This window comes from Rutidosis leptorrhynchoides, chromosome 6, assembly GCF_046630445.1.
Source record: "Rutidosis leptorrhynchoides isolate AG116_Rl617_1_P2 chromosome 6, CSIRO_AGI_Rlap_v1, whole genome shotgun sequence".
In the NCBI taxonomy this organism is placed as follows: domain Eukaryota; kingdom Viridiplantae; phylum Streptophyta; class Magnoliopsida; order Asterales; family Asteraceae; genus Rutidosis; species Rutidosis leptorrhynchoides.
Genome location: NC_092338.1, coordinates 326,678,926 through 326,705,815, shown reverse-complemented (window position 1 = coordinate 326,705,815; position 26,890 = coordinate 326,678,926). Strand labels below are relative to the sequence as shown.

The following is a 26,890-nucleotide window of genomic DNA, read 5'->3' as shown; positions in this document are numbered from 1 at the left end:
ATATGGAAATGTTCCAAAAAGATTTGTAAGTACTATTTATGTAAGTACATATTGAAAAATCTATATAACTAATACGTCAATGTTGACTTAGGTGACCTCGTTGAAAGGATATCTAGTAAAGAAAGGTAACAAGAAAGCAGCTGAAAAGATTGGATCAGGTACAACCGAGCTACAAATGGCCTGGAGAACAAATGACAATAAAATTGACTGTGGGGTTTTCTTAATGCGACACATGGAAACATACAAAGGTGAATATCCATGGAATAGTGAGCTACCAACAGACGAGGAAATGCAGATTAGGTGTTTAAATAAACTGCGAGTAAAGTACGGAGTGAAGATATTGAGCGATACAAAAAATACATATTGGCCTCAGTTGGATGCGAGAAGAAAAGAGTACGAAAAAATCATGATGAAAAACAAAGATGCAGAAGCTAAAAGAAGGGAGAGCCAAGGCCTCAGAAATGAAAATTTGACTGTTTTAAGAAAGAATGAATTGATGTATGAGGAAACAATGTTTTGTGATTCATATAATCTGAAACAACTAGTATGAATGTATGTAAATGTACCTGATGCATGAAACAAGTAGTATAAAACATACGTGATGTATGAATGTTGAAAGTGTTATATAAAAAATTGTTTGATAGATAAACGATAACCAAAAACGATAATTATTGATTAAAAAAAAACATTAAGGTAAGATACATATGATGTAAGATACATAAAAAACAATATAATGCATGTAATGTATGTTATTGTAATACAAATATTTTAAAAATCATTACTCCGTATTAGTTAAAAAAACATATTAAGATACATATGATGTTTATTAATGTAAATTGCACGTAACAAAATGGGTTTTTACACACAAAAATGTATATGTGTGTATATATATATATATATATATATATATATATATATATATATATATATATATATATATATATATATATATATATATATATAAATGCATGTGATGTATGTTATTGTACGTTAAATATATACAAAAACATTTATAGAAAAATCTGGAGATAAAAGTATACATATTACAACATATCACTAATAAACCAAAAAAAAAAAAATTAAAAAAAAAGGAATGGTACTATGTATTAAACTGAATGATATAAAAAATATTCAGAATTATTGATAAAACTCAAAGTCTAAGTAAAAACAAATAGTTCTTTAATCAGCAACATATTAAACTCGCATAACATGTACGTTAAAAAAAATGTGCTTAATCATCATAGTCTTCGCCTTTGTCTGAATAAACATCTTCGTCATCACCCTGGGAATCAGTAAACTCTTAATCAATGTCTGTAGTGCAAGTACGAACATTATGACCAATCCCATTACAACGATGGCACTTTCTCCTATTTACGGACGAATTACTGGCAGCCACTTCTCGAGCACTTTTATACCTTTTACTGCTGCGTTGACCTTTGTTTGGAATGACAACTGGAGCACGAACCTTTACATTACTTGGCTTTGAAAATCCCAAAACATTCTCAATTTGTTGAACCTTTGTAACTGGAGAATGTTGGTCAGGGATGGAAGGTGCAAATTCTTTAACAAAGCCATCAAACTTATCACTAAAAAGCTGGAGTATTTCTTTGTCATTCTTACAATTAGAAACAACTCTCCTAAAAGTATTGAAAAGATGTTAGGTAATCATGTAGGCATCAGAATGGTAATTAACACCAGCAAAAATAATATTCAAAGATTCAGATGCATCTCTAGTCCACCTCCTCAAGATGTGTTGTTTAGGAATTTGAAAAATGTCATTAATTTCATAAACATGAAATATGTGACGACACAAACGCCCTTCACGGTTGAACAACAGACACGAATAATGTGCTTCACCAGATACAGAATGAAGAGAAATCTGAGGGAATATATATATATATATATATATATATATATATATATATATATATATATATATATATATATATATATATATATATAAACAAAAGCAAAAAAGGAAAATAAATAACAGAAACAAATAGAAAAAAAATTGAAAAAACTAACCTTGTAATTCATTTTCTTACGAGGAGGAATGAACTTTTCCTGAATTTCAATAATCTTTTTAAGTTCATCATCACCATCAGCAGCACAACTTATTTGAGAACACATTTTATTAGATTGAAAAATTTCATCTTAAACTAACAAAAAAAATGTGGGAGTGTACACGTCTCTTGCATGAACCTCAATCGACTTAACAGTTCTACACTTAATAGATCTGCTTTCCATTTGAGAATCGATCAATCTGGTATTATGACGCTGCTTATCCATGGCAGCATCAAATCTAGAAAAGAAATCAACTAAATTTGAATGCTTATTTTTGCATTTAGAGAAAAACGAATTCTCATTTTTAGATAATGAGGATGTTCGCATTAAGCCATTCATTGGTACATCTCTAAAAAAGCAAGGAATCTACATCTCCTTGATTGCATACATATCGTCAAACCACTTTGCACCATCTAACTCAAAATCTTCAATTAACGACTTCCAATGTCTTTCAAAAGATGATACAGACGTTTCTTTGTTCCAAAATATGTAATTCATACGTTTGCGGAAAACTTTATTATTATACAAAACATAACCAACCTGAAAAACACATGTAACAAAACAAAAAATATTAAGATACATCATATGAATATTAACAAAAACAAAATAACTTAGTATTGAAAAAACAAATAGATATTAAAAATACAACACATGAATGATAACAAAAAAATGAATAAAAAGTTTCCATTTCATTTAAGAAAATATAAAAAAGCAGGAGATGAATGATAAAAAAAATAAAAATAAAATAAATATACATAAAATTTTACATGTTCTTTAAAATAAAAGTTACCTTATCCTTTAACTTCTGACTGATGTGCCACATACATAATCTGTGTTTTGCAGTTTTAAACTTCTCAGTCACCGCTTCCAACACTGCAGGGTCTTGATCAGTAGTAACCGAACCAGGTTCATTAGAAAAAGTTTTTAGAAAACAGTCAATAAACCATTTGTACGAATCAATAGTTTCACGCAATAGCAATGCAGCACCAAAAATAACAAGCTTCTTGTGATTATCAATACCAGTGATAGGAACAAATCTCATATTGTACCTGAAAAAAAAACAAAAACAAAAAAACAATAAGAGCTAACAAACAACTAATGAATATTAAACAAAAACAAGTTCACATAAAAACCAAAAAAATAAAAACAAAACAAAAAATAAAAATAAAAAAAAATACCTATTGGTACCATATGTTGCATCAAATGACACAATGTCACCAAATTCTTTATAATTCATTTTAGACAACTGATCAGCCCCAAAAAACACCAGTTAAACAACCTTCTTCATCACATCTATACTCGCAAGTAAAATCAGGTAAAACCTCCTTCTTCCTAAGCAGATTTTCAATGACAATGTGAGCATCAGTTTCACCAATATGCCTTAGCAAATCACGCCTAAAATTTTTGTAATCTACACTAGTAGGACCAACCATATCATAACCACCACTAATATCACAGTTAATATGATGAGCAAGCATAGGGCCAATATTAGACTTCGAAGCAAGATCCTGAACAAAGTTCATATCAAAATACTGCATCTTTCTCTTCTTGTTCAGCGAATTCTTATTAGCTTCATAAACAAGCTTATGATTGTGCCTCTCAAAAAACTTGAAAATGAATATCTTACCATTTTCATATTTACACCTTAGACTAGCCTCACACCCACACTTAATTGTTGAAGACTTACGGTTAGCAAATTTAGGAGCTTTATTCGAAGAATGTTCATCATTAACCTGATTATCAACAACTTCTTTACCTTTTCTAGATTGGCGTTTCGATTTATTGTTCACAGCCTCCGCATGATTAGAAATAACACTTGAATTCCTTTTCGATATATCAACATGATTAGAAACAACACAGGGTTCATTAACAAGAGTATCAACAGCTAATCTTTTAGGAACACCCGACCTGATACACCTGAACACAACGTAATTGATAGTACCATCAGCCAACCTATTAAATGAAGCTTTCTTGACATCAAATCCAGCAAATTCAGCATAACTCTCAGAAAAACGCAAGCAATGATCATAAGAAGGATAAACAGAATCAACAACAGGCTTTAATGCATCAGGAACTACTGGAAACCATAACCTAGAACCATTTGGAGTTCGATGCTCAACTGAACTCAGTATATGATTATATTCATCAATAACAGGGGAAGCATTCTGAACATCTGTAAAAGAAAAAAAAAACGTAAGTAAGAACAATTAAAACTATTAACATACATGTGATGTACCATAATAAGTAACGCGAGAACATGAAAAATGTTAACAAAAATTTTGGATCGAAAAGTAAAATGCATCTGATGTATGATAAGATCTAAGAAAAGATAACATAAATTATGAATGCGAATTAAACAAATAACACACATATGACGTATGTTAATATAATAATAAAAACAGTATTGTATTACAGTAAAATGCGTCTTATGTATGATAATATCTAACGATAAATCAAAATAATGTATAGGTATTAAACAAATAACATACATATGAAGTATGTTAATATAATGATAAAAACAGTAAAATGCATCTGATGTATAATAATATCTAAAAGAAAATTAAATATTGTATATGTATTAAACAATAACATACATATGATGTATGTTTATATATTGATGAAAACAGTATTGTATTACAGTACAATGCATCTGATGTATGATAACATGTAAAGATAAAACACATATTGTATAGGTATTAAACAATAACATACATACAATGTATGATAATATATTGATGAAAACAGTATTGGATTCTATAAAATTAATAATAAAACAGCAACATACATTTAATGAATGATAGTATAAAAAGTAAAATAAAACAGTAACAGATGAAAATTAAATAATTATAAAACTTACCAGATGAATCGGCGATATCGATTCCAGAAACATTAGGAGATACAGGATGATTAATACTAATCGAAGAAACTGAATCAACTGCAGAATAATTGGATGAGGAAGTCATTGAATGAATTGAGGTAGACGACGCAGAATGAACTATAAAACGATCGATTGAAGATCAATAAATTGAAGGATGACGACGATGAAACAATGAATTCAATATGAAGGAAGAGAACGACGAATAATGAATCCAAAAAAAAAAAAAACAACTGAAAATTGAATTAACGGATCAGTAATTTAAAAAATAATAAAACGAAAAAGAAAAATAAAAATATAAAAAGGAAAAGACAGAAATACCCTTACCTCTGTAAATTACCTTGAATGGAAAATAAAACAAAGGAAGAACGGCGGCGATGAGAGAAGGATAACAAGATCGACGCCGTAGAGCTGCTTATCCTCTTATCGCTGAACATACAGCTTAGCGCTGGATCGCAGCCCTATATATATATATATATATATATATATATATATATATATATATATATATATATATATATATATATATATATATATATATATATATATATATATATAATAGATTTAAGTGTTTGAAATGAACATATATGATATTATCTTGTTAAAGTGGGTAAATATGTTATTTTAAAAATTAAGAATGGACATATATGATATTAACTAGTTTAGGTGGGTAAATATGAGTTTTCAAAGCTTATTAAGGTTATATATGATAAAAACCTTAAAAAGTAAATATGGAAAATCAAAAATTAAATTAACGGAAAACTTATTAATCCGTATTTATGATTGTCGTTGAGATTTGAATTTCAAAAATGTAATAATATTTTGGCATATACGTTAAGACACATAAGATATAAACTTATATTAAATTCAAATGCAAAGATGAAATTGACGTTTGATTTTGAGACAATTATCTTTTCTTGTTTTTCACATATGAAAAAGAAACTAATATTAATTGCCTCTAAATAAAAACACACAGTTAAAGTTATATGGTCACTAATGGTGATAATTATGTTTAAATATGAAAGTGATTGAACCTAATTAATTATCATATAAAATGCATTAGATGAAGTTTCAACCATTAATAGTGTCGGTACATGTATGATCATTAGATTTGGGGATCGTAGTTTGTACAGAGAAAACAACGGTCGACCCACATCACATCCGTCGTATTGTCCATTTGTTCCATTGTCTGTTTAGACTCGGAAACGTGAATGTAGAGCATGAACGGTCGATCATGCGGTTGAACCGTGGTTTTGATCGTATGCATGCTTCTTTTGCAAAACGACACGTTTGGTTTTATAATAGAGTGTTTCGGCCGTTTGCTAAAGAAAATGTAGGTTTATGAACTTGCGTTTTTTACTTTGACTGTGCTTGTCAACAACTCATGATAATTGTCATCATCAAAACATAGATTAACATTTGAATATTAACGTTGTATCATAAACTAACACTTTGAATTGTAATTGAATTGTAAGCATTTATTTAGATCATGATGTCATATGTGTCTCTATTGAAGAAATTCTAAAATTGATTTAAATTTCAATCATTTATTAATTTATTGATGATGAAAATAACAATTACTTTGTAATTCTTATTATTGTAAATTACTTATTGTTACTATTAACTATTAATTCTACAAACATTTGAGTTATAATTTAGGGTATGTTTATTTTTTAATTAATAATCCGTTTCCGTACACTCTTAATTCAGTAAGTAAAATTATTATTTTCTTGTCACTTAATCTAGAAAATACTCTGTTTATAAAAAAACATGAAATTGATCACTCCTTCCTAAACAAAGTCATATAAAAACAACACTTCATAAGAAAATAAAAGTAAACAATCTCTTATTTTTAAATTGTAAAATAATAAGAGTAACACAAAGCATGTGTGGCTCACAAATTCTTTTTCCCTTTTCTCAGAAAAAAACTTTTCTAATCAAAGATTTTCACCAATTGATGAAAATGTATATTAAAACGATACACGAAAGCCCCGATTCACCTTACTAACTAAAAAACGAATTTAGCCCGAGCAAGCCTCATAAGACTATTTAAAGGTGAGACGATCCGAAGAAAGAACCAACCAAATCGTGCAACAACCACACCCTATAAAAACAACATAAAACATAGCGTACACTAAAATAATGAACCTAAACGAAACAAAATACAATCAAAAAAGGAAAACAAAACAATAACAAAAGAAACACCGAGGCCCAAAGCAGCTCAAGGGCAACCAATCTCAACCGACCGAGGCATCTTTTCCTCTCAACTTGGACTTCAAAAACTTATCATCGATCTTTTCGTAAGACACCTGCTTACATGAGCGGGAAGCATACGAAACATCCCAGGTGAACCACGAGACGACACCTTCGACAAACACACAAGGCCACAACCGCTTTGGGGACCTAACACTGACTCAAGGAAACCTTCATACACACCCACTGGTAGCCAAGAGTAGCTTACGAATCTCAAACGAATACAAGTACAAACGATTAAAACCGAGTCGACTCACGAACCATTACTATATACTGGTTAACTCACACAAATGATTAAACCGAGTCGGCTCACAAATAATTGAACCGAATCACATGCATGTGATAAGGATCCATTAATAAAAACACACATAGTGACCTTCCCCAGTCCATCCCTTTATTTGTTTCACACAATTCACTCTCACTCACTCCCATTTTTTTCCAGATCCAGTTATCCATCAAATTCCCATTTCATTCGCATACAATTTAAATTCCATCAAATCAAATCATGTAATAATATACACAAATTTTAAAATTATGTAAGGTGTTCGTTTTTATAATGAATCACAACTTATTCGAATCATCAATGGGGAAACGAATTCCAGTTAGGGCTTGGTTAGGGTTTCAAAAATCAATCGTATTACTCGTGGGTGGAAATCACACATCCTCCAGATTTTGCACTCGTTAATTTATATCTTATTTTCAGCTGTTTAAATTCAATTTCTCAATTTTTCAATCAATTTAACCGATTGTTACAATTACAAAACAAACTGTACCGAATTGTACGGAATAAAAAAAAAAAAACAGGAATGGATTTCAAAGCAGTAAAATGGCAGATCCTACGTGGATCACTCACGTGGAGGTTGATAATAAGAGCTATGTTCCTTGTATTAGCTATGGTTGTACTTTCGTTCACTCGAATTGCGAACAATATTCGATCAAACGAGCCGATTCGTATTGATTTTGATACGTGTTCGTTGAATATCGGCTCCATTGCGTGTGTTGATGGTGAGAATTTGACTCTTGGAGTGATTAGAGAGCTGATAAGTAATCCAATGTTAGGGTTTGATGGCAGGATTTTATCCGTAGGCGAAGGATCTGATACGATTGCATCTAGATTGCGAGAATTAGGATTCTCGAATGCTATCAGTGCTTACAAAAACCCTTTGTTATCGCTGTTACGAAAACAGTTTGAACATAAGCTTGCATTTGAGTCAAATTCGTTCGATTTCGTGTTTTCTACGTCGTTTGATAGAACAAACGTCCCGGCTCTCATTGTGTTAGAAATCGAACGTGTTTTACGACCTGGAGGTGTTGCTGCATTGCTTGTTAGCTCGGTTAACTTCGATACTCGTAGTTTGGTAAGGTCTGCGACGCCTGTTTCTTTGTTGTTAAGAAGCTCTGATATTGTTCATGTTTGTGGGATCCACACATTTACTTTAATCGTGTTCAAGAAGCAATCTGAAAGCGTCATGTTTTTTGATAATTACAAACTTCCTAACAACTGCCCGTCTATATCGAAAAACAAACCTTTCATGCAGTACATCGAGCCTGTTGTGGATCAAAAGTTAACTGAGGAAAACGAGCTTTGTTATTTACCTAAGTTTTTGAATGTTTCATCGAGAAACAGGTTGATATATATTAACATGGGTGCAGGGGAATTCGATCAACGTTATCCTATTCATCCTGATGCTTTTAATGTATATGTGGTTGATCATAATGTGTCTGCACTTACATCACACGTTAAAAAACCAGGTGTCACGTTTGTTTATCATCCGGACCTACTTGAAGATGATAAAACAGAGTCGAGCTTAATGTCTGTTGATTATCTTGAAGCTCCGTTACATGAAGAACAATTTGAATTTATTGATTGGTTTAAAGAAACTGCTATAGATGGTGATTTTGTTGTACTTATGATGAATGCTGGGTCGACCCAGTTAAAAGTATTGTTTGAGTTGTTTTCGAGTGGAGCTATATGTCATGTTGATGAGCTGTTTCTACGGTGTTCAGATGGGGTCGATTGCAGGGGTAGTTATTGTTGTAAGGACTGTGCGAGTCTTTATAAGAGTCTGAGAAATGCTGGTGTGTATGTACATCAATGGTTAGGGGGCTAAACTTGACCCGACCCGACCCATTTGGTTTATTATCTATGAGTGTTTGTGTAGAATAAATGGAGGTTAATAAGCCGTATGATCGGTATCTCGTGTGTGAGAACTTGAACCTCTGTGTTTGTGTGTTTTTATGGTTGTTAATCCTTGATGACTAGAGGAAATGAAATGTATTTCAATTGATGCAAGTTTGTAATGGTGTATGTTTACAAGTTATAAGTTTGCTTGTTTTTATACATCTCATTGTTGTTCACTTGTATTTGCGTTTTGCAAGTTGAATGTTGACCCAACTTGCATCATGAATTTGTTTCTCTGTTATTTTCGCAAAGTTAAACAAATCAAACATATTAATTCATTTCCTTTATTATAAAATCAAACCTTATATCTTAAATAACATACAAGTTAATGTATCATCATCTTGTGTTCCATAATCCATAGAATTAGGTATTTTTGGTAAGAGTTAGGTGCCTACACTCTGCATAACACATGTTGCTACAACAATATTTCAGATGTGGTTCGATTGACTGTAATCCTGTTTGTAAATAGGATCAGACCAATATGTCATATAGTGAGTCGCACCGATACATTATGTCTTGAATCGGATCAATTTGTGATACACTCCACTATGGTTTAACTTGTATAGTTGTATTAATAATCAGATATCATTATCCTATTTTGGTCCTAATCGAACCGATATATCATAGGAGTATCTCTTCAGCACACCTGATATATAAAGTACTCTACTCGTTGCCTTATAAGAGTTGAACAAATAATGTTACTTCCACATAAGTTATCTTAATATCTTAATACTAATGTACTCCATGATTTGTGTAATCTGGTATTGTCTTTTAATATAATGATGGTGCAAATTAGTCGATTAAAATTTTAACTTTCTCATGGAAAGTAATTTTTCCTTTGTAGAAAAATCAGCCCCCATACTAGAAAGGGTATAAACTTAAAAAATATTTTAGTGATTACAAAATACCCTCAGATGATGAGTTTACACAATAGTTCATTCAGATAATTCAAGTAACTTTGATCATCAAATAATGTAGTAAACAATCAAAAGATAATTGCACTATAACACTATAATGAGTGATGTATTACAACGAACAGACACTTTGTGGTTGAACTATCAAGCAACCATGGTTTCAAAAATACATACTCATTACATTTCCAAGCACGTTCTTCAGTTCTTGATTACAAAAGTGAACAGCTGATAGCCTGGTATGCTACATCGGATACCATTATTTCGATCCTCAATACGATTTTTTCAGGATAATAAGTATCCCTGGAGAACACAATCAAAAAGTTGTATACCTTTTTTCACAGATAAACCCCCACACACTTTCTTTTTTAGGGTTTATTAAAAGATCATTTACTTCTTTAAGCTCACAAACAACAAACTCATAATATACAAAACAAATCTTCATAATACAAGAGTTTTTAGTAAGTACTTATAAGATCTCATTTGTAATGTTTCCGTCTGATATTTTCTCTCTTTGTATTTTGTTGCGTTTGCACCAGCATAAAAATTGAGGCATCGGTCCCTCATCACCTACAACCCAAGGATGATCTGCAACTCTCTCTAGTGTCAGTCTCTGTGTCGGGTCTGTAACAATTTATCATTAGAATCAGCAAGAAAAACAGATTTTATTGCTTTAAAATGTAGTAACATAGTTCTAGTAACAGCAATGTCTATATAAGTAGCTGACCTTTGCAAAGAAGACCTTCAAGAAGGTTCTTGAGTTGAGGGTTCATATCCACCGGGAGCCACATGTCATCATTAACGATCTGGAAACAAGCCAAGACATGAAAATTAAAATAGAAATTAATTGTATATCAAAAACGAAGGCATGTAATAATTTCGGGAACCAATCACGTACCTTGTCGTAAGTATCTTGTAGTGTATCTCCAAGAAAAGGATATTGTCCGAGTATCATACAATATAAAGTAACTCCAACGGCCCATGTGTCAGCAGCTTTACCATGATAAGTTAGACCTGATAAACAAGTGAAGGAAAAGGAGGTCGTGTAAATGTAGAGACTTTTTTTAAAGACTTAAATTCCGTATATAAGAAACTTGACAGATTGTTATTACCTAGACAACATTCGGGAGCAGTGAAAACGGGAGTTCCAGGGGAGCGACGAAGTTCGTCATTTTCATCCTAAAAATTGCATCATTTCCATCCAAACATCATCAATTAAGAATTCTAGAGTTTAAATTACGCATAGAAGAATGAAAGGGATTTCAAGAAGAACATTCAACAATATATTTGAGGTACTTGTTTATGAATTAAAGCAAGTATTATGAACTATTATGCCCTGCAATAAGTGGAATTGATGAAGAGTAGCCCACTATGTTCATTGTCCGGCCCAAAGATCCCCGGCCCAAGTCCACTATATAGCAAAGCGAAAGAATAAATAGTGGTAGTGATGGTTGAGTAGAATCGGCAAGTTATTTTGTGAGTTTTGTAGTCGGCTTTTGGCTTGAGCAAAACAATAGTATTATGCATCCCCTCTGATTAGGGCAGAAAGGTTCCACTAATTTGGTGCTTCATTGATTTCGATTTATCATATTTTATTATCAATAATAAGGCTTATTCATCTTTTATTATTCATCATTTCATTATTAATACTAAATTACTTCATCATAATCTATTGTTGCTATATTTCTATTTCTTATCACAATCGAACCAGGGTCTCCTTGGTAAAAGCCAGATATCTTAACCGATGGACGAAAATTGATAAGAAACGGTTTAGGAGCAGCAACATATGGACAAGTATAGATGAATAATAAAGTTGACGAATAATAAATGATGAACAAATCTTATTATTGATAATAAAAGATGATAAACCAATCAGTGAATAACCAAATTAATGGAACCTTCCTGCCCTAATCAAAGAAAAAGCATAATGCTATATTCTTGCCCAAGCCCAAGGGAGACTACAAAACTCACAAATATAACTGACTGATTCTACACATCCCATCACTACCACTATTTATTCTCTCTTTGCCAAGTAGTGGGCTTGGGCTGGGGATCTTTGGGTCGGACAATGAACATAGTAGGCAGCTCTCTATCAGGAATCCAATCTCAATCAAAGAAAACAATGCAGTTAATTGTTTTATATATGTTTTTTAGGAGTATACAAGTGAAAGGACCATGAAAGTTCAATGAAAGTTTTTGTTTAATTTTCCTTTTAGAATATGATACATTTGAATTGTGAGCATGAATAATAGTTACGAGATGGAAAATGTTGGTGAGAGCATGATAACGTATATCAATGATAAACATGGGTTACCGTTTGGAAGTATTTTTGGTGTAAAAAGAAGACAATAATGAATGTTGGTCACATTAATTTAAGTTGCCAATAACGCATGTCATAACTTAGAAGCCTAAATTCTTTTTCTTTTTCTCTATACGTCATTCCATGAATTTAAACCCTTTATATATAGATAAAAAAAAAGTTAAAACCCATATTTGGCTATTATTACCTCGAAAACCTGGCTAACGCTAAAATCACCGATCTTCACTGTGCCGGTAGCAGTAACGAGAAGATTGTCAGGTTTTATATCACCATGCACAATATTCTGTGGCTCAAAAAATAAAATAAAAAATAGGAAGAGAAGATAGTGATTCTGATAAATTTACCAAAAAGAAAGGTTCCTCATTATTAAGACCATATAAAGTAGAAAACCATCTCACAAAATGACTATAATTAATAAGATATGAAAATTAAATATGAGGCTACTATAGTCTCAGCCTGAATGGAATATATATTGATAAAGTAAAACATATATATGCGTGGACCACCAAAACAATTTTCATAAATAAATTCCTTGTGGACTTTCAATGGAAATAGATCGCAAACACGCGTAAAAGTTTTAAATCATTAAAACATAATAGTATAGAAATCAAATAAAAGAGAAGATTAAGATAAAATACTATTGTTGAAAGGGATGTCGTACATGAGAATGAAGATACATCAATCCGGAAACTATATCACGCAAATATCTCCTTGAGACATGCTCTCCCAACCCACCTGGCGGTCCCGCACCCTCAAAGACCCATTTGCCTTCAACATATTCTAAAACTGAGAATAGTAAATAAAAATAAATAATTACAAGAACATGTATAGAAAGGAACACAAAGCAATGAAAAATTGAAAAGAGAACACATGTATAAGAAAAAAAAGGATAGTGCACTTTTGTACCCATGTAGAAATGATCTGTGTTTGGGTCATCAATCACCTCAATCAAGTTTACTATATTAGGATGATTTAACATTTTCATAATTAACACCTGCACGAATCAACATGAAAATAATACACAACTACCTAAGTTAAACATCTAGAGTTATCATTATATAAGTGTACAAGAAATGACAAGATAAAAGAGTACATAAAAAGCCAAAAATTACCTCACGAAGAACATCAGTCATTGCAGTTTCAGATGGGGCAACTCGTAGCTTTAACAAATGAGACTTGTGAAATGCCTAAATTACATTTTAAACATAACCCATCACATTATGAAGAACTGGTCACAGTTTGATGACTAAAAAAACGAATACAAAAATGTTCAGTAGACTACCTTAATTGCATAATGGTTCCCATCAACCTGGCTTCGATAAAGAACCTATTAAGCATACAAATCAATTGAGTGATTATTACACACTTTTTTAATCACAGAAAGAACAGTTGGCATAATGTTATCAGTTGTAAAACACTTACCACTTTTCCGTAGCTTCCAGAGCCAATTTTATGCTCGCGAACATACTCGTTTACCATCTTATTCCCATTCTCATCCTATAGAGAAAAATAAGCAAAACAAATATAACACCAACTTATCAAACAAGAAAGAGACAGAAAATATAAGTTTTTAACGTGATATATAGTTATAAATATATGGTTAATATGTTTGAACTCATACCCCACTTATTGACATTAATATAATAAGTAAACAGTAAACATCTTACTTCATGGATTTTATCAACTACACTACTATGTAAACCATATTACATAACTCCACTTAAAATTTCCGAGTTGTAATCATGTGAATCCAACAATTTGCTTGAAATCCAAGGGACCAATCAGAGCGCGACAATCACATGTGATTGACTCCTCTTTTTTAGAAAAAAAAAATCAAAAAATAATTTTTTTCATATATATATATATATATATATATATATATATATATATATATATATAGGGGCAGGATCAATGGGGAAGTAACCAATCGGGGGGAAGCAAATTTTTTTTTTTTTTTTCGTTTTTTGAAAAAACTTTGTTCACGAACATTATATATTGGATGAAAATAAGAACATTTAGAAAAGACACTTCGTGATGAATGTTATTATTTTGGCGGGAAAACGATCGACAAAAATAACATTCAAGATAATATTGTTCGTGAAGAATGTTAACGTTTTTTTTTCATGTTTTTTGAAGTAAAATTTAGCCCGATTTAGAGTTTAGGGTTTAGGGTTTGGTGTTTTGGGTTTATGGAATAAACCCAAAACACCAAACCCTAAACCCTAAACCCTAAACCCAAAACCCAAAACCCAAAACCCCAAACACCAAACCCTAAACCCTAAACTCTAAACCGTTCGTGTTAAAAACTCAATCTAAATCCTAAATCTAAACCCTAAATCTAAACCCTAAACCCTAAATTTCTAAACCCTAATATCTAAACCCTATAAACCTTAATATCTAAACCCTAATATCTAAACCCCAATGTCTAAAACCTCAACATACGCTCGAAAAACACGATAATTGTTATATATTACTTCTTCGAGCGTTTTCCCGCCAAAATAATAACATTCATCACGAAGTGTCTTTTCTAAATGTTCTTATTTTCATCCAATCTATAATGTTCGTGAACAAAGTTTTTTCAAAAAACGAAAAAAAAAAATTGCTTCCCCCCGATTGGTTACTTCCCTCTTGATCCTACCACTATATATATATATATATATATATATATATATATATATATATATATATATATATATATATATATATATATATATATATATATATATATATATATATATATATATTTTGATTTTCAAATATATATATATATTTTTTAATTTAGCCCGGATTAGGGTTAAGGAAGTCAATCACATGTGAACCACATTTTGGAGTAGTTTTGACTACATGTGAGAACAAGTGATTGTCGCGCTCTGATTGGTCCATTGGATTTCAAGCAAATTGTTGGATTCAAATGAATATTTCACTAAAATTTCCATATTTATCATTTCATAGACAGTTATATGCATCCCAAAAAGAAAATGCAAAGCAACCCAAGTGAAAAGTTCAAAGCTTTTAGAGATTCAAAATACTCGGTAGCATATAAACAAATATTACTATCAAGGTACCTCTGACCGAACAACTTCGTGTGTTTCCTTAACAGGAAATTCCCTGCAAATCAATTCATTTTCTATCCTGTACAAAAGTATATCTTGAGAGCGTTTTGATGGGTTCTTGAACTCTTCTTGATCTCTCTTTTCACTATCAAACATGTCCTCACCATAGAAGCTATCATCATTACCATTACCATTATCATCATAATCATCTTCCTCTTCATCATATTCAACATCAGGACTTTGCAATAATCCATGTGTAATGTGATTCCCAAAGTGTAACTTGGGCATAGCCTTCTTTTGTTTTTTCGCAAGTGCAAACCCAAAACAACCACAACAGCCCATTTGTACAACACTTGCTAAAGAGTATTCCTTGATAAACATGAATACTCAACCTTCGTTGATGATAAATACAACAATTGAACAACTTTATTGAAACCAAACCTGCCAAATGACAAAAATAAACCTTACATTCAACATCAAAACAACTTTAAGCTTAACCATACATCCGTCTATGCTTTCATAGCTCTAAGAACATTTGTATCCAGCTTTAACTGATTCTATAGTTGGTATCCAACTTAACTTTAAAAGTTTCTATTCTATGCATTTAATTTAACTTTCAGTTATTGTATGTATCCAATTACTTCTTTATCAGGTATTGGGTAAACCTTCTAAAATTAGATTATACAATGAAATTTTGTGAATAATTGGAATACATTTAAAGAAACTTAACCATACAATGGAAATATCATAACTGCAGCACATCAAAATGAACAAATTAACAAAGCCAAGAGTTCAATCTGATTGTGGTTACCTGCTACAAAGATTAAGGGGAGCAAAAAAGCCCTAAACTAATTAAAATTGCGGTTGAATTCCAACGGATGCCATTCAGAAAAATGAAAAATACAGTTGATCAAATAAACACCGTGTCGATTCAAAGCCAACAACATCTCCTCTCAAACCAGCTAGCTAGCTTTCTTCTATTAAAAGAGAGCCAGCCTTACACCAATTTTGCAAACCCTTCACCAAAATACCCAAAAAAGTGCACACAATTATGATCGATGTGAGATTTATAATCAATACAAGTTTATCAATTTAAAATAATAATAATAATAATAATAATAAATAATAATAACGTAATTACGTTAAAATGGAAGAATTGTTACCGTTGATAAAAAAGTTGAAATTAGGGCACAACTAGGGTTTGACGATAACGATATCGAAGCGGAAATCGATTAATTGTTGTGGAAGTAGAAGCAGTAGTGGATGGTTTCCGATGAATCTGGTGGTTAATTAGAAAGATACGACGGCGAGTGGAGGGCACGTGACGGTGAGTTATTTGATTCCACAAATAATAATGTTGTTACATGCGAGGCTGGAGAAGGGTTTCTATTTGTATGAGGGGTGTAGGACGAGAGTTTTTAAGGGGTAATTTAGTAATACCCTCGTTTTTTCTTCATGAAATGACAGAAATGCCTTTAGAGTTCATCATTTGTTTGTACATTATAAAATAAGAAAATCAAAATACATGATGATATATATTTATATAAATTGAATTGTAAAGCATATTAAACTACAGAGACTAAAAATGTAAATATAGAAATCACTCCATTCAATTCATACGTATGAAAATGGATGTAGTTAATTTCCAAATTTTTTTTATTATTAAATAATATATTAACCATATTAATTTATATAAATATAAATAAATTAATTAATTAAAGGGATAAAAGCTAGAAATTCTAATCACACTCAAACTCACTTTATCCATGAAATAAAGAGTCCTAATCCTATCATGAAGCCTTAAACACTCCTAGTATTTATCCAACTTCTAAAATCTTCCATGAAAGCTTTAGAACTCCTGACCTCTATCAAATTACTCCCTTATATAAATCCATGAATTAACCCCATAATTCATTCATAAAATTTACAAACTAGCTCAAAACTCCCTCCCTCTTTTTGTGTGTATCGACCAAGACCCGCAAATCACCACGAACTTGTCACCACCCTATTGTCCTATTCGGTTTCCAAATTCCAACCCCATTCAATCACTTGGTAACGTTCAAACTAAAGGTATGAAATCCTAAGCTTGTGTTTTTCTTTTATTCATTCAAACTTTAACTCATACTACATATTATTATTTATTATTATTTATCAACTGATTAAAACATGTAAACCATTTACGTCTTAAAATAATTCGATTAGTGTGCATGTAAAGTTTAACTATCGTATACTAATTGTTATATAACAATAGTATAACATTTTTTTTATTAAAACTAACCAAAATAAATAAATAAAATTTATGATTCTCAATCATGAAACGTAAACGAATTAAGTAGCATAATACCATGAAACGATTTTATAAATTATATACGTAAGTGATTTTTTTTTATAACATCGCAACTTAAATATAAAGAGTTTATAAGAGTAGAATAGATATAATACTCTGTTCAAGTTGTTTAAGTGTCGAGTACAGCAAATCAAAAGAAAAAGATGATGATGATGTTTAAATTATCTACAACTTTAGTCCCTAAACTATAGGCTAATTTACAAAAGCTAGTCAATAAATAAATATGGCGTATAAAAAAAAGATAGATAAATTGTTCTTGATTTGCACAAATAAGAATTGGAACAAAAAGAAGTTATGTAAGTTATATAATGTTAGTAAACATAATAAGAAAAGTAATAAGTGTAAATATATATAAATATATATATATGTATCATCTCACACTTATATGTACGTAACACTTACACTTAATATATATATATATATTATATAGTTATGAACATGTATGATCATAAATAAAGAGTATATGTATATATGTATCACATAGGTGTATATCTATATATGTAACATATAATGATAAGATTAAATAATAGTTGATTAATTAAAGAATAATACTACTACTATTATTATAACTTATACACTAATCTATGTAGTAACACTTAATTACACTAAGTATATTATCACTTATATATATATAAAACTAATAAGTATATTAATAACTTGTTATGTGTATACACTCATAACGTGAAGGTTATAATTAAAGATAGCGTACAAAGACTACAAATGTCACCGCTACTTGTGGCCTAGGGTGATCCTTGGTACCATTATGGGACGCTTGTGGATCTCGAATGCCATGACTTAGATTCTGGTCAAGAGATCCTGGGCCGCTCGGTAACAATAGATCATTCGAGTGACTTGCATGTTAGTAACGAAGTTTGGGCGAGATTGTACAACATCTTTATTAAGAATTATAACCCGAACATTCTTAAACTAGAAGCTTACTATAAGTGAAAGCTTTCCATAAATAGTAGATTTCCAAATATAGAAACTCTTGAGAAATAGTAACTTTTCTCGAAAATGGTCACTGTTAATATAGTTTGCTATATTAATAAACAAACTTTATGTCTATTAGACATTAACTAATTAGACATTATATCTCTAGGTTGAGATCTCTGCTACACACTCCATTCATACTACTTGCGTGGATTTTCTTGCTTGCTATTAAGGTGAACTTCATAGCCCCGCTTTTTAACTTTCTCTATTACTTATTTTGAACTTTTGGGGTGAGACACATGTTTGCTTTCAAACTGTTTTACGCTTAGACACAAGTACCTGAAAACTGTTTAACTGTGCTGACATGCTTTGATTCATGCTAAATCCCTACCATGATATCGTTAATTACTGGAATTTGGTAAGCTTAGTTATTGTGAATAGCGCTATTGAGAGTGACGTCTCTAACCATTTGACCGTTGGTCTTTGGTTACATAATAATGATTACGACACTGACAGTTCAAGGTGTCCAGGGGTAACTTTGTTTACGTTTCGATATCATAACTTCAGCATTTACTTTTTATAACTAAATCTTGTGGTCTAAAAACTTGGTTATTATTGATAAACCTATGTAGTTCACTCAACCATTTTGGTTGACACTTTAAGCATGTTTTGTCTCGGGTGAAGATTGCTAAAGATTATTTGCTTTTTGGACTTGGCTGCTTTTGGAGTCCGCATTTATACATTCATACTATTGCATTAAAACATTTAAATTCAATTGTAATGACATAATACTTTCCGCTGCTTTAATACATTGGTTATCAATTAAAACATCTCATATAGAGTCGTTCTCGTTTATACATACTTGTGTTGTGATATTGTGAAGTCATATTTCCCCGGCCCTATTTGGGTGTATGACATGTACCTTTTGAGTTTTTACTATTTTAGCATTTTACTGCAAAGAATTACATGGTTAGTCCTTAATGTTTACAAAATATTAAAGTGCCGTTTGTTTTTTAAAATTTTATGTTCAAAGTCTGCAAACTACGTATGTAGAGAAAATGTGATATGAAGATCTGTAAGCTGAATATTGAAAACTCTTTGTTTTTATGTCTGCTAAATACAATATAATATCTTGAATTATTATAATTTTCAGTTTTATTTAAGAAAATAAATTTTATTGAACTAAAAGGTAATAACAAAATATTTTTAACAATAATTACATTAGTATACATAACTCAATAAATTCAAAAGAGTTAACATATCATAGATTTTCTAATTCTTATAGTAAAGTTTTGAACTATTAGGATACTATGTAACGGAACCATCGAAATTTCAACTTAAGCAATAGAAGGTACAGTGTGATAACCATAATTGAAGAAATTATAAAATATCATATATCATATTTTCTTCTTATGTGCAATATTCATCTACAACAGTCTCTAAGCATAAATAAAGAAAATTTTTAGTTACAATAAATCTCAAGCTTATACAACATTCACTATCATTATGATTGATTTGTCAAATTAAATCTCAAACCAAAACCAACTACACCCGCATACCATATACTTTGTATGTAAACCCTAATAATAAATTGTGTATAAAATGTAATCAGATTGTAAATAGAGACAGTTAAAACAATTATGTCCACATATAGAGATGTTATCTCAAACAAGAAATCAAAGACAATAACAAATTGAAAATTTAAAGTACAATTAATTGAAAATGTCTGCCCGCCCGCAGACATAAGACATAATAAAGTCTGCAATGGTAAAAACAAACAGCACCTAAATGATATCTATTTATATTTTTTTGACACGGTTTTTCACCCACACTTGCACTGGTTATGCGATTGGTCCCTCAATCTAACGACCGTTAAAAAAATATTCTAGTACCATGTGCCTGGCACGCAAGCGCGTGGTATGTGAATACACCACCTGGCCCATTAATTTTGCACTACGAATTAAGCAACAAATGAACTGGCCCAGCAGTTTTGACCAATTCATTACTAGTTCTCTTTGTATCCCCATCTGGTCAAATAACAAAAACAAAAAGAACAAAAAGACAAAAAAAAACAAAAAAACAAGTTGTAGTTAAATAAATGGGTTGCTTATCGTTAAACTCAAACCCACCTAGCTTGTGCCAAAATGTCACACAACTACATGATTTCAGGCTCAAGCAAACCTTTCCAAATTCAACTTTAGATAACCAGGCATGTGCTACCTATTTTTTCAAATTAATTACTCGTATTTAAGTTTAATTAACTTTTATTTGAATGTCAACTTGACTGGAGACAGTACGACGGGTTATTGATAAGCTCGTTTTCTCATAATCGGTGTCTTTTATAAAAGGGTAAACTCATTCAAAATCTGACCACGTGTTAACATTCATTGTGTGTATTGACTTACACATTGTAAGTAAACACATACAGTAGTTATTAACGTTTTAAAGCAGTTAATCTTTTTAGCAAGATGATTTAAATGCAACCATTTCAATCCTGAAATCCCCTTGCAAGTTGTATATATGTGTTTGTTCGTAGAGCGGTACCACATCTGTATATAAGTTTTGACGTTCAAGTGTTTTTTCTTCCGATCAAAATCATACGTTGTATGACTTGTATCATGTACATGTAGTGGCGAATCTATATAGTGTCGAATCTAGGTCAAAATTTAAAGGATTCACTGATTTTTTTTCAAAACTAAATTTATTTGAAAAGCACTTTAATGGCTGTTTACCTTTAAAAAAACTACAAATCCTGAATATATATTGGTCTTAGAGTTAAATATAGTAGTATTCGTAAAGTTAATGGTAGTTGGAACGAGTGACTTATAAAGCATGTGTAATCCCTTTGTTTTTGTTGGTGTTTCAGCCGTTGTACGTTGGTTGCTTTGCGGCCTTCTTTAGCTGCTCATTTGCTCAGTAGAGGGTTTGTCTATTAATAATATTTTAGTAAAAAATATATATATAGTAGTCTCCTATAGAAATTGCATAGTAACTTGTATAAAATAAAATAAATTAACGGGGTCAAAGGACCCTCCCTCTCACTCAGATTCGCCTGTGTACATGGCGGAGTTAGGATTTGATGTCAGGAGAGATACCTTACATAGAAATCATAATAGTAGCCTTATAGATTTTATTTAAATCAATTGAAGGTGACTAAACAAATATTTTGTATATAGACTATATTACAGTTTAGTCAATTGTGGCGGCAGACCCCCCCCCCCCCCCCCCCCCCCCCCCCACCCACACAGTCATCCTATTGGCTTCACCATGCACGCATGGTTTTGTGTATATATACCAAAATGTTTTATTAGGCGAGATAATAATATGAGCTTGAAGTAGGAGAGAAATAGGAGTTAGATGAATACATAAAATGAAGGATGGATGATAGAACAACCGGCCAACAGGGTGATCATATATCTATCATGTTTTGATATACTTACTAATTCGTATAGGTACATCACTAATTTTAATTTTATCTGTACATCATCAAATATGTTTTTATACTATATAACATTTCTGGTGACATATAGATAAAAATTGACAAAACTTGATTGTTTACGAAATCAAGGGATATAAGGGATTAACAATGTGAAGTACTATTGTCTAAAGAATAAATTTAAGAGGTAAAATATTGTAGTTTTCGTGTTGGGAAGGTGTTGCCTATATGGTTTTTATTCAATGGGCCATATCTTAAGCCTAACTCCATGGCTAACATCTCTATAAATGGTGTTTTGTTCTTCATCACTAAACCATAGTCTTCATCATCTCTTACTTCATCAACAAAAAGATTCAATCAAACAATCTAAAAACACAAAGTTTATATACGATATGGGGAAGTCATTTGTTTTAGTGGCTTTCCTTCTCATCTTCATTTCCATACAACCGTCCATTGTGCGAGCTGATGACAACAATAAGCCCGCCGACCCTAAGGACCCAAAACCAGTTATAGCCCCTAAGCCTAAACCGATTGACGATGATGTCACTAACTACGATGTCTTGGCCCCAGAACCAGAGACTGGACGACAACGGGCTTTTTGTAAATCAAAAGGATCTTGTTACTACAAGACACTCACTTGTCCTGCTGAGTGCCCTGAGAGGAAGCCCAAGAAGAACAAGAAGCACAAAGGGTGTTTCATTAATTGTGGTAGCAAGTGTGAAGCTACTTGCAAATGTAAGTAACTATTTTTTTTTTTTTTCAATGTGTTTCTAACTGCTTATTAAAACTGTTTATTTACTTGTTATGATCTCATATGACACCTTATATCATGTATGCATGCATTTTCTCAGGGAGGAGAGCTAAATGTAATGGATACGGTTCTCTATGTTACGATCCAAGGTTCGTTGGTGGTGACGGAGTTATGTTTTACTTCCATGGTGGTAAGGGACGCGATTTCGCTCTTGTCTCCGACACCAACCTTCAAATCAATGCTCACTTCATCGGAAACCGACCTAATGGTCGTAGCCGAGACTACACATGGGTCCAAGCAATCTCCATCATGTTCGATACACACAACTTAATCATTTCAGCCAAGAAAGTACAACAATGGGACGACTCCATTGATGTACTTCTGGTCAAATGGAACGGTGAAGAAATCACCGTCCCATTTGATGGAGACTCGGAATGGAAAACCAAAACAGAACTACGGGAAGTAGTGGTTGAGAGGACCGATGACACCAACACTGTTAAAGTCTCTATTGGCGAGTTGGTAGAAATCGACATGAAGGCCGTCCCAGTCACCAAAGAAGATGACAAAGCTCATAATTATCAGTTACCTTCAAATGACGCTTTTGCCCATTTCGAGTTACAATTTAAGTTCATGAGTCTTTCGGACAACGTGGAGGGTATCTTAGGGAAAACGTACCGATCGGGGTATGTGAGCCCGGTGAAGAGAGGGGTGGCAATGCCAATAATGGGCGGTGAAGATAAGTATGAAACACCATCTTTAACATCATCAGTTTGTAACGCTTGTGTGTTTCAAAAGACAATGGAGGATAATGTTAAGGCTGATTTCTAATGTTTTGGTTATTGGTTGATGAATATGTTACAAGTGAATTATTGTTTGGTTAATTTGCATGAACATGCAAACTATGTATTTATTGGTGTATCTAATATTCTAATATCTAATAAAATATTAATTGAATAAATTTGCCGATTTAACTTGATGGAAACTTTGTTTATTTACTCAACTTCCTACTTCTACTATCATGAACGAGTCAGAACATAAGTCGAATCACACTCCATTAGATGTCCTTGTGATCAGTGGCGGATCCAGGATTTTAAGTCACCGGGGGAAAAAAAAAGTCAACAAAAGCTTAATATTTTTTTCCCACCAAATGTAACAAAAAACAGCACAAATATACTAAAAACTAGATTTTTCCTCTACGTAAACGCATATTATTAAAACGCTCCATTACATCTTCATCTTTTACTTCGACTAGAGCTTCTCTTTCGACCGCACAAATTACACAAGCATTGAGAAACTCCTCTCCAATACGGTTGCGTAGGTTCGACTTTATAATTTTCATTGATGAAAAACATCGCTCAACTGTTGCGGTCGCAACAGGTAACACCAATGCTAGCTTTAATAATCGGTAAAGCAATGGATAAGTTCTATTCTTCCTTGTTTCCACCATCACTCTAGCAAGGTCGGCAATACCATTCAAGTCCTTAAATTTTGGATCATTTAGGACACTTTGATGGTATATTTCAAGTTCATTCTCAAATTCAATCATATCCGTACTATTAAAATCTTTTGGATAAAACTCACACAACCTTATTAGTTTTGACGAATCAAACATCGAGAATGAATCGCGTGGATTCAACGCCGACATACAAGAAAGTAACTCGGTACTAGCTTCACTAAAACGATCACCAAACTCTTGAATTTGCATATCCAAAACGGTGTTAAAACACTCTATCTCATAATAACGTTGATTGGTGATTTTCTCCCTTTGTCTCCTTGAATTACTACAATCTTCATCCATTTTCAAAATTCGGATACCATGTTCCTCACAAAAAGATAACACTTTCTTTAAGACAATTTCAAACCCATTTGTTCTTAACTCTTGTAATTTTGCTTTGGTTGACGACACTAATTGAACCGCTTCTACAATATCTTGATCTTTTCTTTGAAGAGCTTTCGATCATAACCTTGACCTCTCAATTGTTGAATGCTCACTTTATGTTTGGAAAAAAAAGAATCAATGGAAGATTTAAGAGACAAAGAAGATGTATCCTTTACATGAACAAGGCCCACAAATCTCTCTTTAACAAGTCCTTGTGCATTAACATATCGTAACACAATAGCCATTTGTTCCTTTTTAGATATATCGCTAGACTCGTCAACTAATAACGAAAACACATCATCACCAAGATCCTTAAATATACATTCAAGTACTTCTTGTTTAAAGCACTTAACAACATCTTTTTGAATACAAGGAGAAATCAATTTGTTATTTCCCGGAGCTTTCGGTAGATTACGAAGTTCCTCATTATGAAATAAGATAAGGTCCATCAATTCCAAGAAATTTCCCTTATAAATAGATGTTTCCGACTCATCATGACCACGGAATGGTAGTGCAACTTTCAAACAATACCTACAAGCAGAAATCGTAGCACTCAACCGCATCCGATTCTCTATCAACTGGATCCGATGGAAGATTCTCCATATCAACAACATTAACAGGAGTCGAAGGAGATGGTTTCATTCTTTTATAAAAAGCCTCCATATCATTAACAATTAACAATCTGTTAACAAATTAAATATCTATTAACAAATTAACAATTACAATCAAATTACATAAACACAATTTTCACTATGGCAGTAGGTAGTAGCACTAACAATTACAACAGTTAAATAAAGACAGTAACACTATCATATTTTCACTAGTCTAGCAACATAAACAAATTAACAATTACAATTACAAATACAAATACAATCTATTAAAAAATTTAAATATGACAGTAGCACTAACAAACAAGTAGCAACATAATTAACAAATTAACAATTACAATTATAAATTTACAATCTATAAAAAGTGTACAGAGGACAGCGAATTTGTGATAGCAGCAAAAATAATTACCTTAATTTTGTAATAGTGTACAGAGGAGAAAAAGGATTGAGCGATTTTTGCAGATGGGCAGCGAATTTTGTGACTCAGATGTTTTTTTTTTCTTCTTCGTCGTCGTCCGTATACAGAGATGAGAGATGAGATAAGGATAAGGGTTTCAGCTATTGGGAGGGAAAATGGGAAATAAGAAGTGGGCTTATTTTTTTATTGTTTAATTGGCTTCAATTCTTTATTAAATGGATCAATATTTTGGGTTTGGGGCAAAAACAAAATTTATTGGATCATGACTTTTGAGTTTGGGTCAAATGGCTTTTGGGTTTGGGGCAAATGACTTTTAAGTTTGGGGTAAAATAAAAAAATCCAAATTTTTACACTGAAATTTCGAAATTCACCGGGGGCGGGCGCCCCACCCCCTTACACTATGAATCCGCCTCTGCTTGTGATGAATTGTAAAAAAAGTGAACAACACTTGTTTATTCGTTATTGTTATTAAACTCCCGTTTATTCGTTTCACCTAATACTTTACTAGCTTAAGACCCGCAAAATTTGCGAGTTTCGACAATAAAAATTACAAATAGAATATATTATTAATGACCACATAAATGAAATCCTTAAAAATTGTGTATAATAAACAAATCTAAGAAAAGCATGAAGATGAAAAAAAGTACAAATATAAATTGAGTCTTGTAAAAAGACCGGATATAACCAATATTCAAACTGTTTAAAAAAAAGATATTTGATAACCTAATATCCTTTAGCTAAATATTTCTCTAACAAAGTTTCCATAGATTACTTGATGAAACGAATCATTTAAAATAGTTATTTAGTGCAACATTTAAGCACCATATTGTTTTTCAGTAACTTCACATCTCTTTTACACTCTT

At 31.8% G+C, this 26,890-nt stretch overlaps 5 protein-coding genes across 5 annotated transcripts; 2 read left to right on the top strand and 3 right to left on the bottom strand.

The window, feature by feature from the left end:
• Positions 1-2,430: 2,430 nt before the first annotated feature.
• On the bottom strand, positions 2,431-3,301 carry LOC139854693 (protein FAR1-RELATED SEQUENCE 5-like). Its single transcript, XM_071843983.1, has 3 exons — positions 3,243-3,301; positions 2,855-3,113; positions 2,431-2,604 (listed from the first exon to the last, which is right to left on the bottom strand). The coding sequence occupies exons 1-3, from the start codon at positions 3,299-3,301 to the stop codon at positions 2,431-2,433; spliced, it is 492 nt and encodes a 163-aa protein (XP_071700084.1).
• Positions 3,302-7,998: 4,697 nt separating this feature from the next.
• LOC139854692 (uncharacterized) lies at positions 7,999-9,303 on the top strand. The gene has a single exon (XM_071843982.1). It carries the CDS (start codon positions 7,999-8,001, stop codon positions 9,301-9,303), a length of 1,305 nt encoding a protein of 434 aa, XP_071700083.1.
• A 1,451-nt stretch (positions 9,304-10,754) lies between these two features.
• LOC139854691 (serine/threonine-protein kinase GRIK2-like) lies at positions 10,755-17,019 on the bottom strand. The gene is made up of 13 exons (XM_071843981.1): positions 16,822-17,019; positions 16,470-16,675; positions 15,671-16,099; positions 14,028-14,102; positions 13,888-13,932; positions 13,718-13,792; positions 13,512-13,599; positions 13,267-13,391; positions 12,793-12,888; positions 11,398-11,464; positions 11,184-11,299; positions 11,013-11,091; positions 10,755-10,909 (listed from the first exon to the last, which is right to left on the bottom strand). The coding sequence occupies exons 3-13, from the start codon at positions 16,037-16,039 to the stop codon at positions 10,755-10,757; spliced, it is 1,290 nt and encodes a 429-aa protein (XP_071700082.1). The 5' UTR covers positions 16,040-16,099; positions 16,470-16,675; positions 16,822-17,019.
• Positions 17,020-22,472: 5,453 nt separating this feature from the next.
• LOC139855694 (uncharacterized) lies at positions 22,473-23,983 on the top strand. Its single transcript, XM_071844944.1, has 2 exons — positions 22,473-23,106; positions 23,223-23,983. The coding sequence occupies exons 1-2, from the start codon at positions 22,659-22,661 to the stop codon at positions 23,948-23,950; spliced, it is 1,176 nt and encodes a 391-aa protein (XP_071701045.1). The 5' UTR covers positions 22,473-22,658; the 3' UTR covers positions 23,951-23,983.
• A 319-nt stretch (positions 23,984-24,302) lies between these two features.
• Positions 24,303-24,920, bottom strand: LOC139854690 (uncharacterized). The gene has a single exon (XM_071843980.1). The coding sequence runs from the start codon at positions 24,918-24,920 to the stop codon at positions 24,303-24,305; it is 618 nt and encodes a 205-aa protein (XP_071700081.1).
• Positions 24,921-26,890: the final 1,970 nt, after the last annotated feature.

Excerpts from the sequence above, each read along its gene's own strand:
- LOC139854691 (XM_071843981.1), bottom strand. The coding sequence starts at position 16,039 with ATGTTTATCAAGGAATACTCTTTAGCAAGTGTTGTACAAATGGGCTGT. Across the intron at positions 13,793-13,887 it reads GGAACCATTATGCAATTAAG|GCATTTCACAAGTCTCATTT; the intron begins GTAGTCTACTGA and ends AATGTAATTTAG. Across the intron at positions 12,889-13,266 it reads TGATGTATCTTCATTCTCAT|AATATTGTGCATGGTGATAT; the intron begins GTACGACATCCC and ends TTTGAGCCACAG.
- LOC139855694 (XM_071844944.1), top strand. The coding sequence starts at position 22,659 with ATGGTGTTTTGTTCTTCATCACTAAACCATAGTCTTCATCATCTCTTA. Across the intron at positions 23,107-23,222 it reads GTGTGAAGCTACTTGCAAAT|GGAGGAGAGCTAAATGTAAT; the intron begins GTAAGTAACTAT and ends GCATTTTCTCAG.
- LOC139854693 (XM_071843983.1), bottom strand. The coding sequence starts at position 3,301 with ATGAATTATAAAGAATTTGGTGACATTGTGTCATTTGATGCAACATAT. Across the intron at positions 3,114-3,242 it reads GCAACATATGGTACCAATAG|GTACAATATGAGATTTGTTC; the intron begins GTATTTTTTTTT and ends TTTTTTTTTCAG. Across the intron at positions 2,605-2,854 it reads GTCAGAAGTTAAAGGATAAG|GTTGGTTATGTTTTGTATAA; the intron begins GTAACTTTTATT and ends TGTGTTTTTCAG.
- LOC139854692 (XM_071843982.1), top strand. The coding sequence starts at position 7,999 with ATGGATTTCAAAGCAGTAAAATGGCAGATCCTACGTGGATCACTCACG.
- LOC139854690 (XM_071843980.1), bottom strand. The coding sequence starts at position 24,920 with ATGGATGAAGATTGTAGTAATTCAAGGAGACAAAGGGAGAAAATCACC.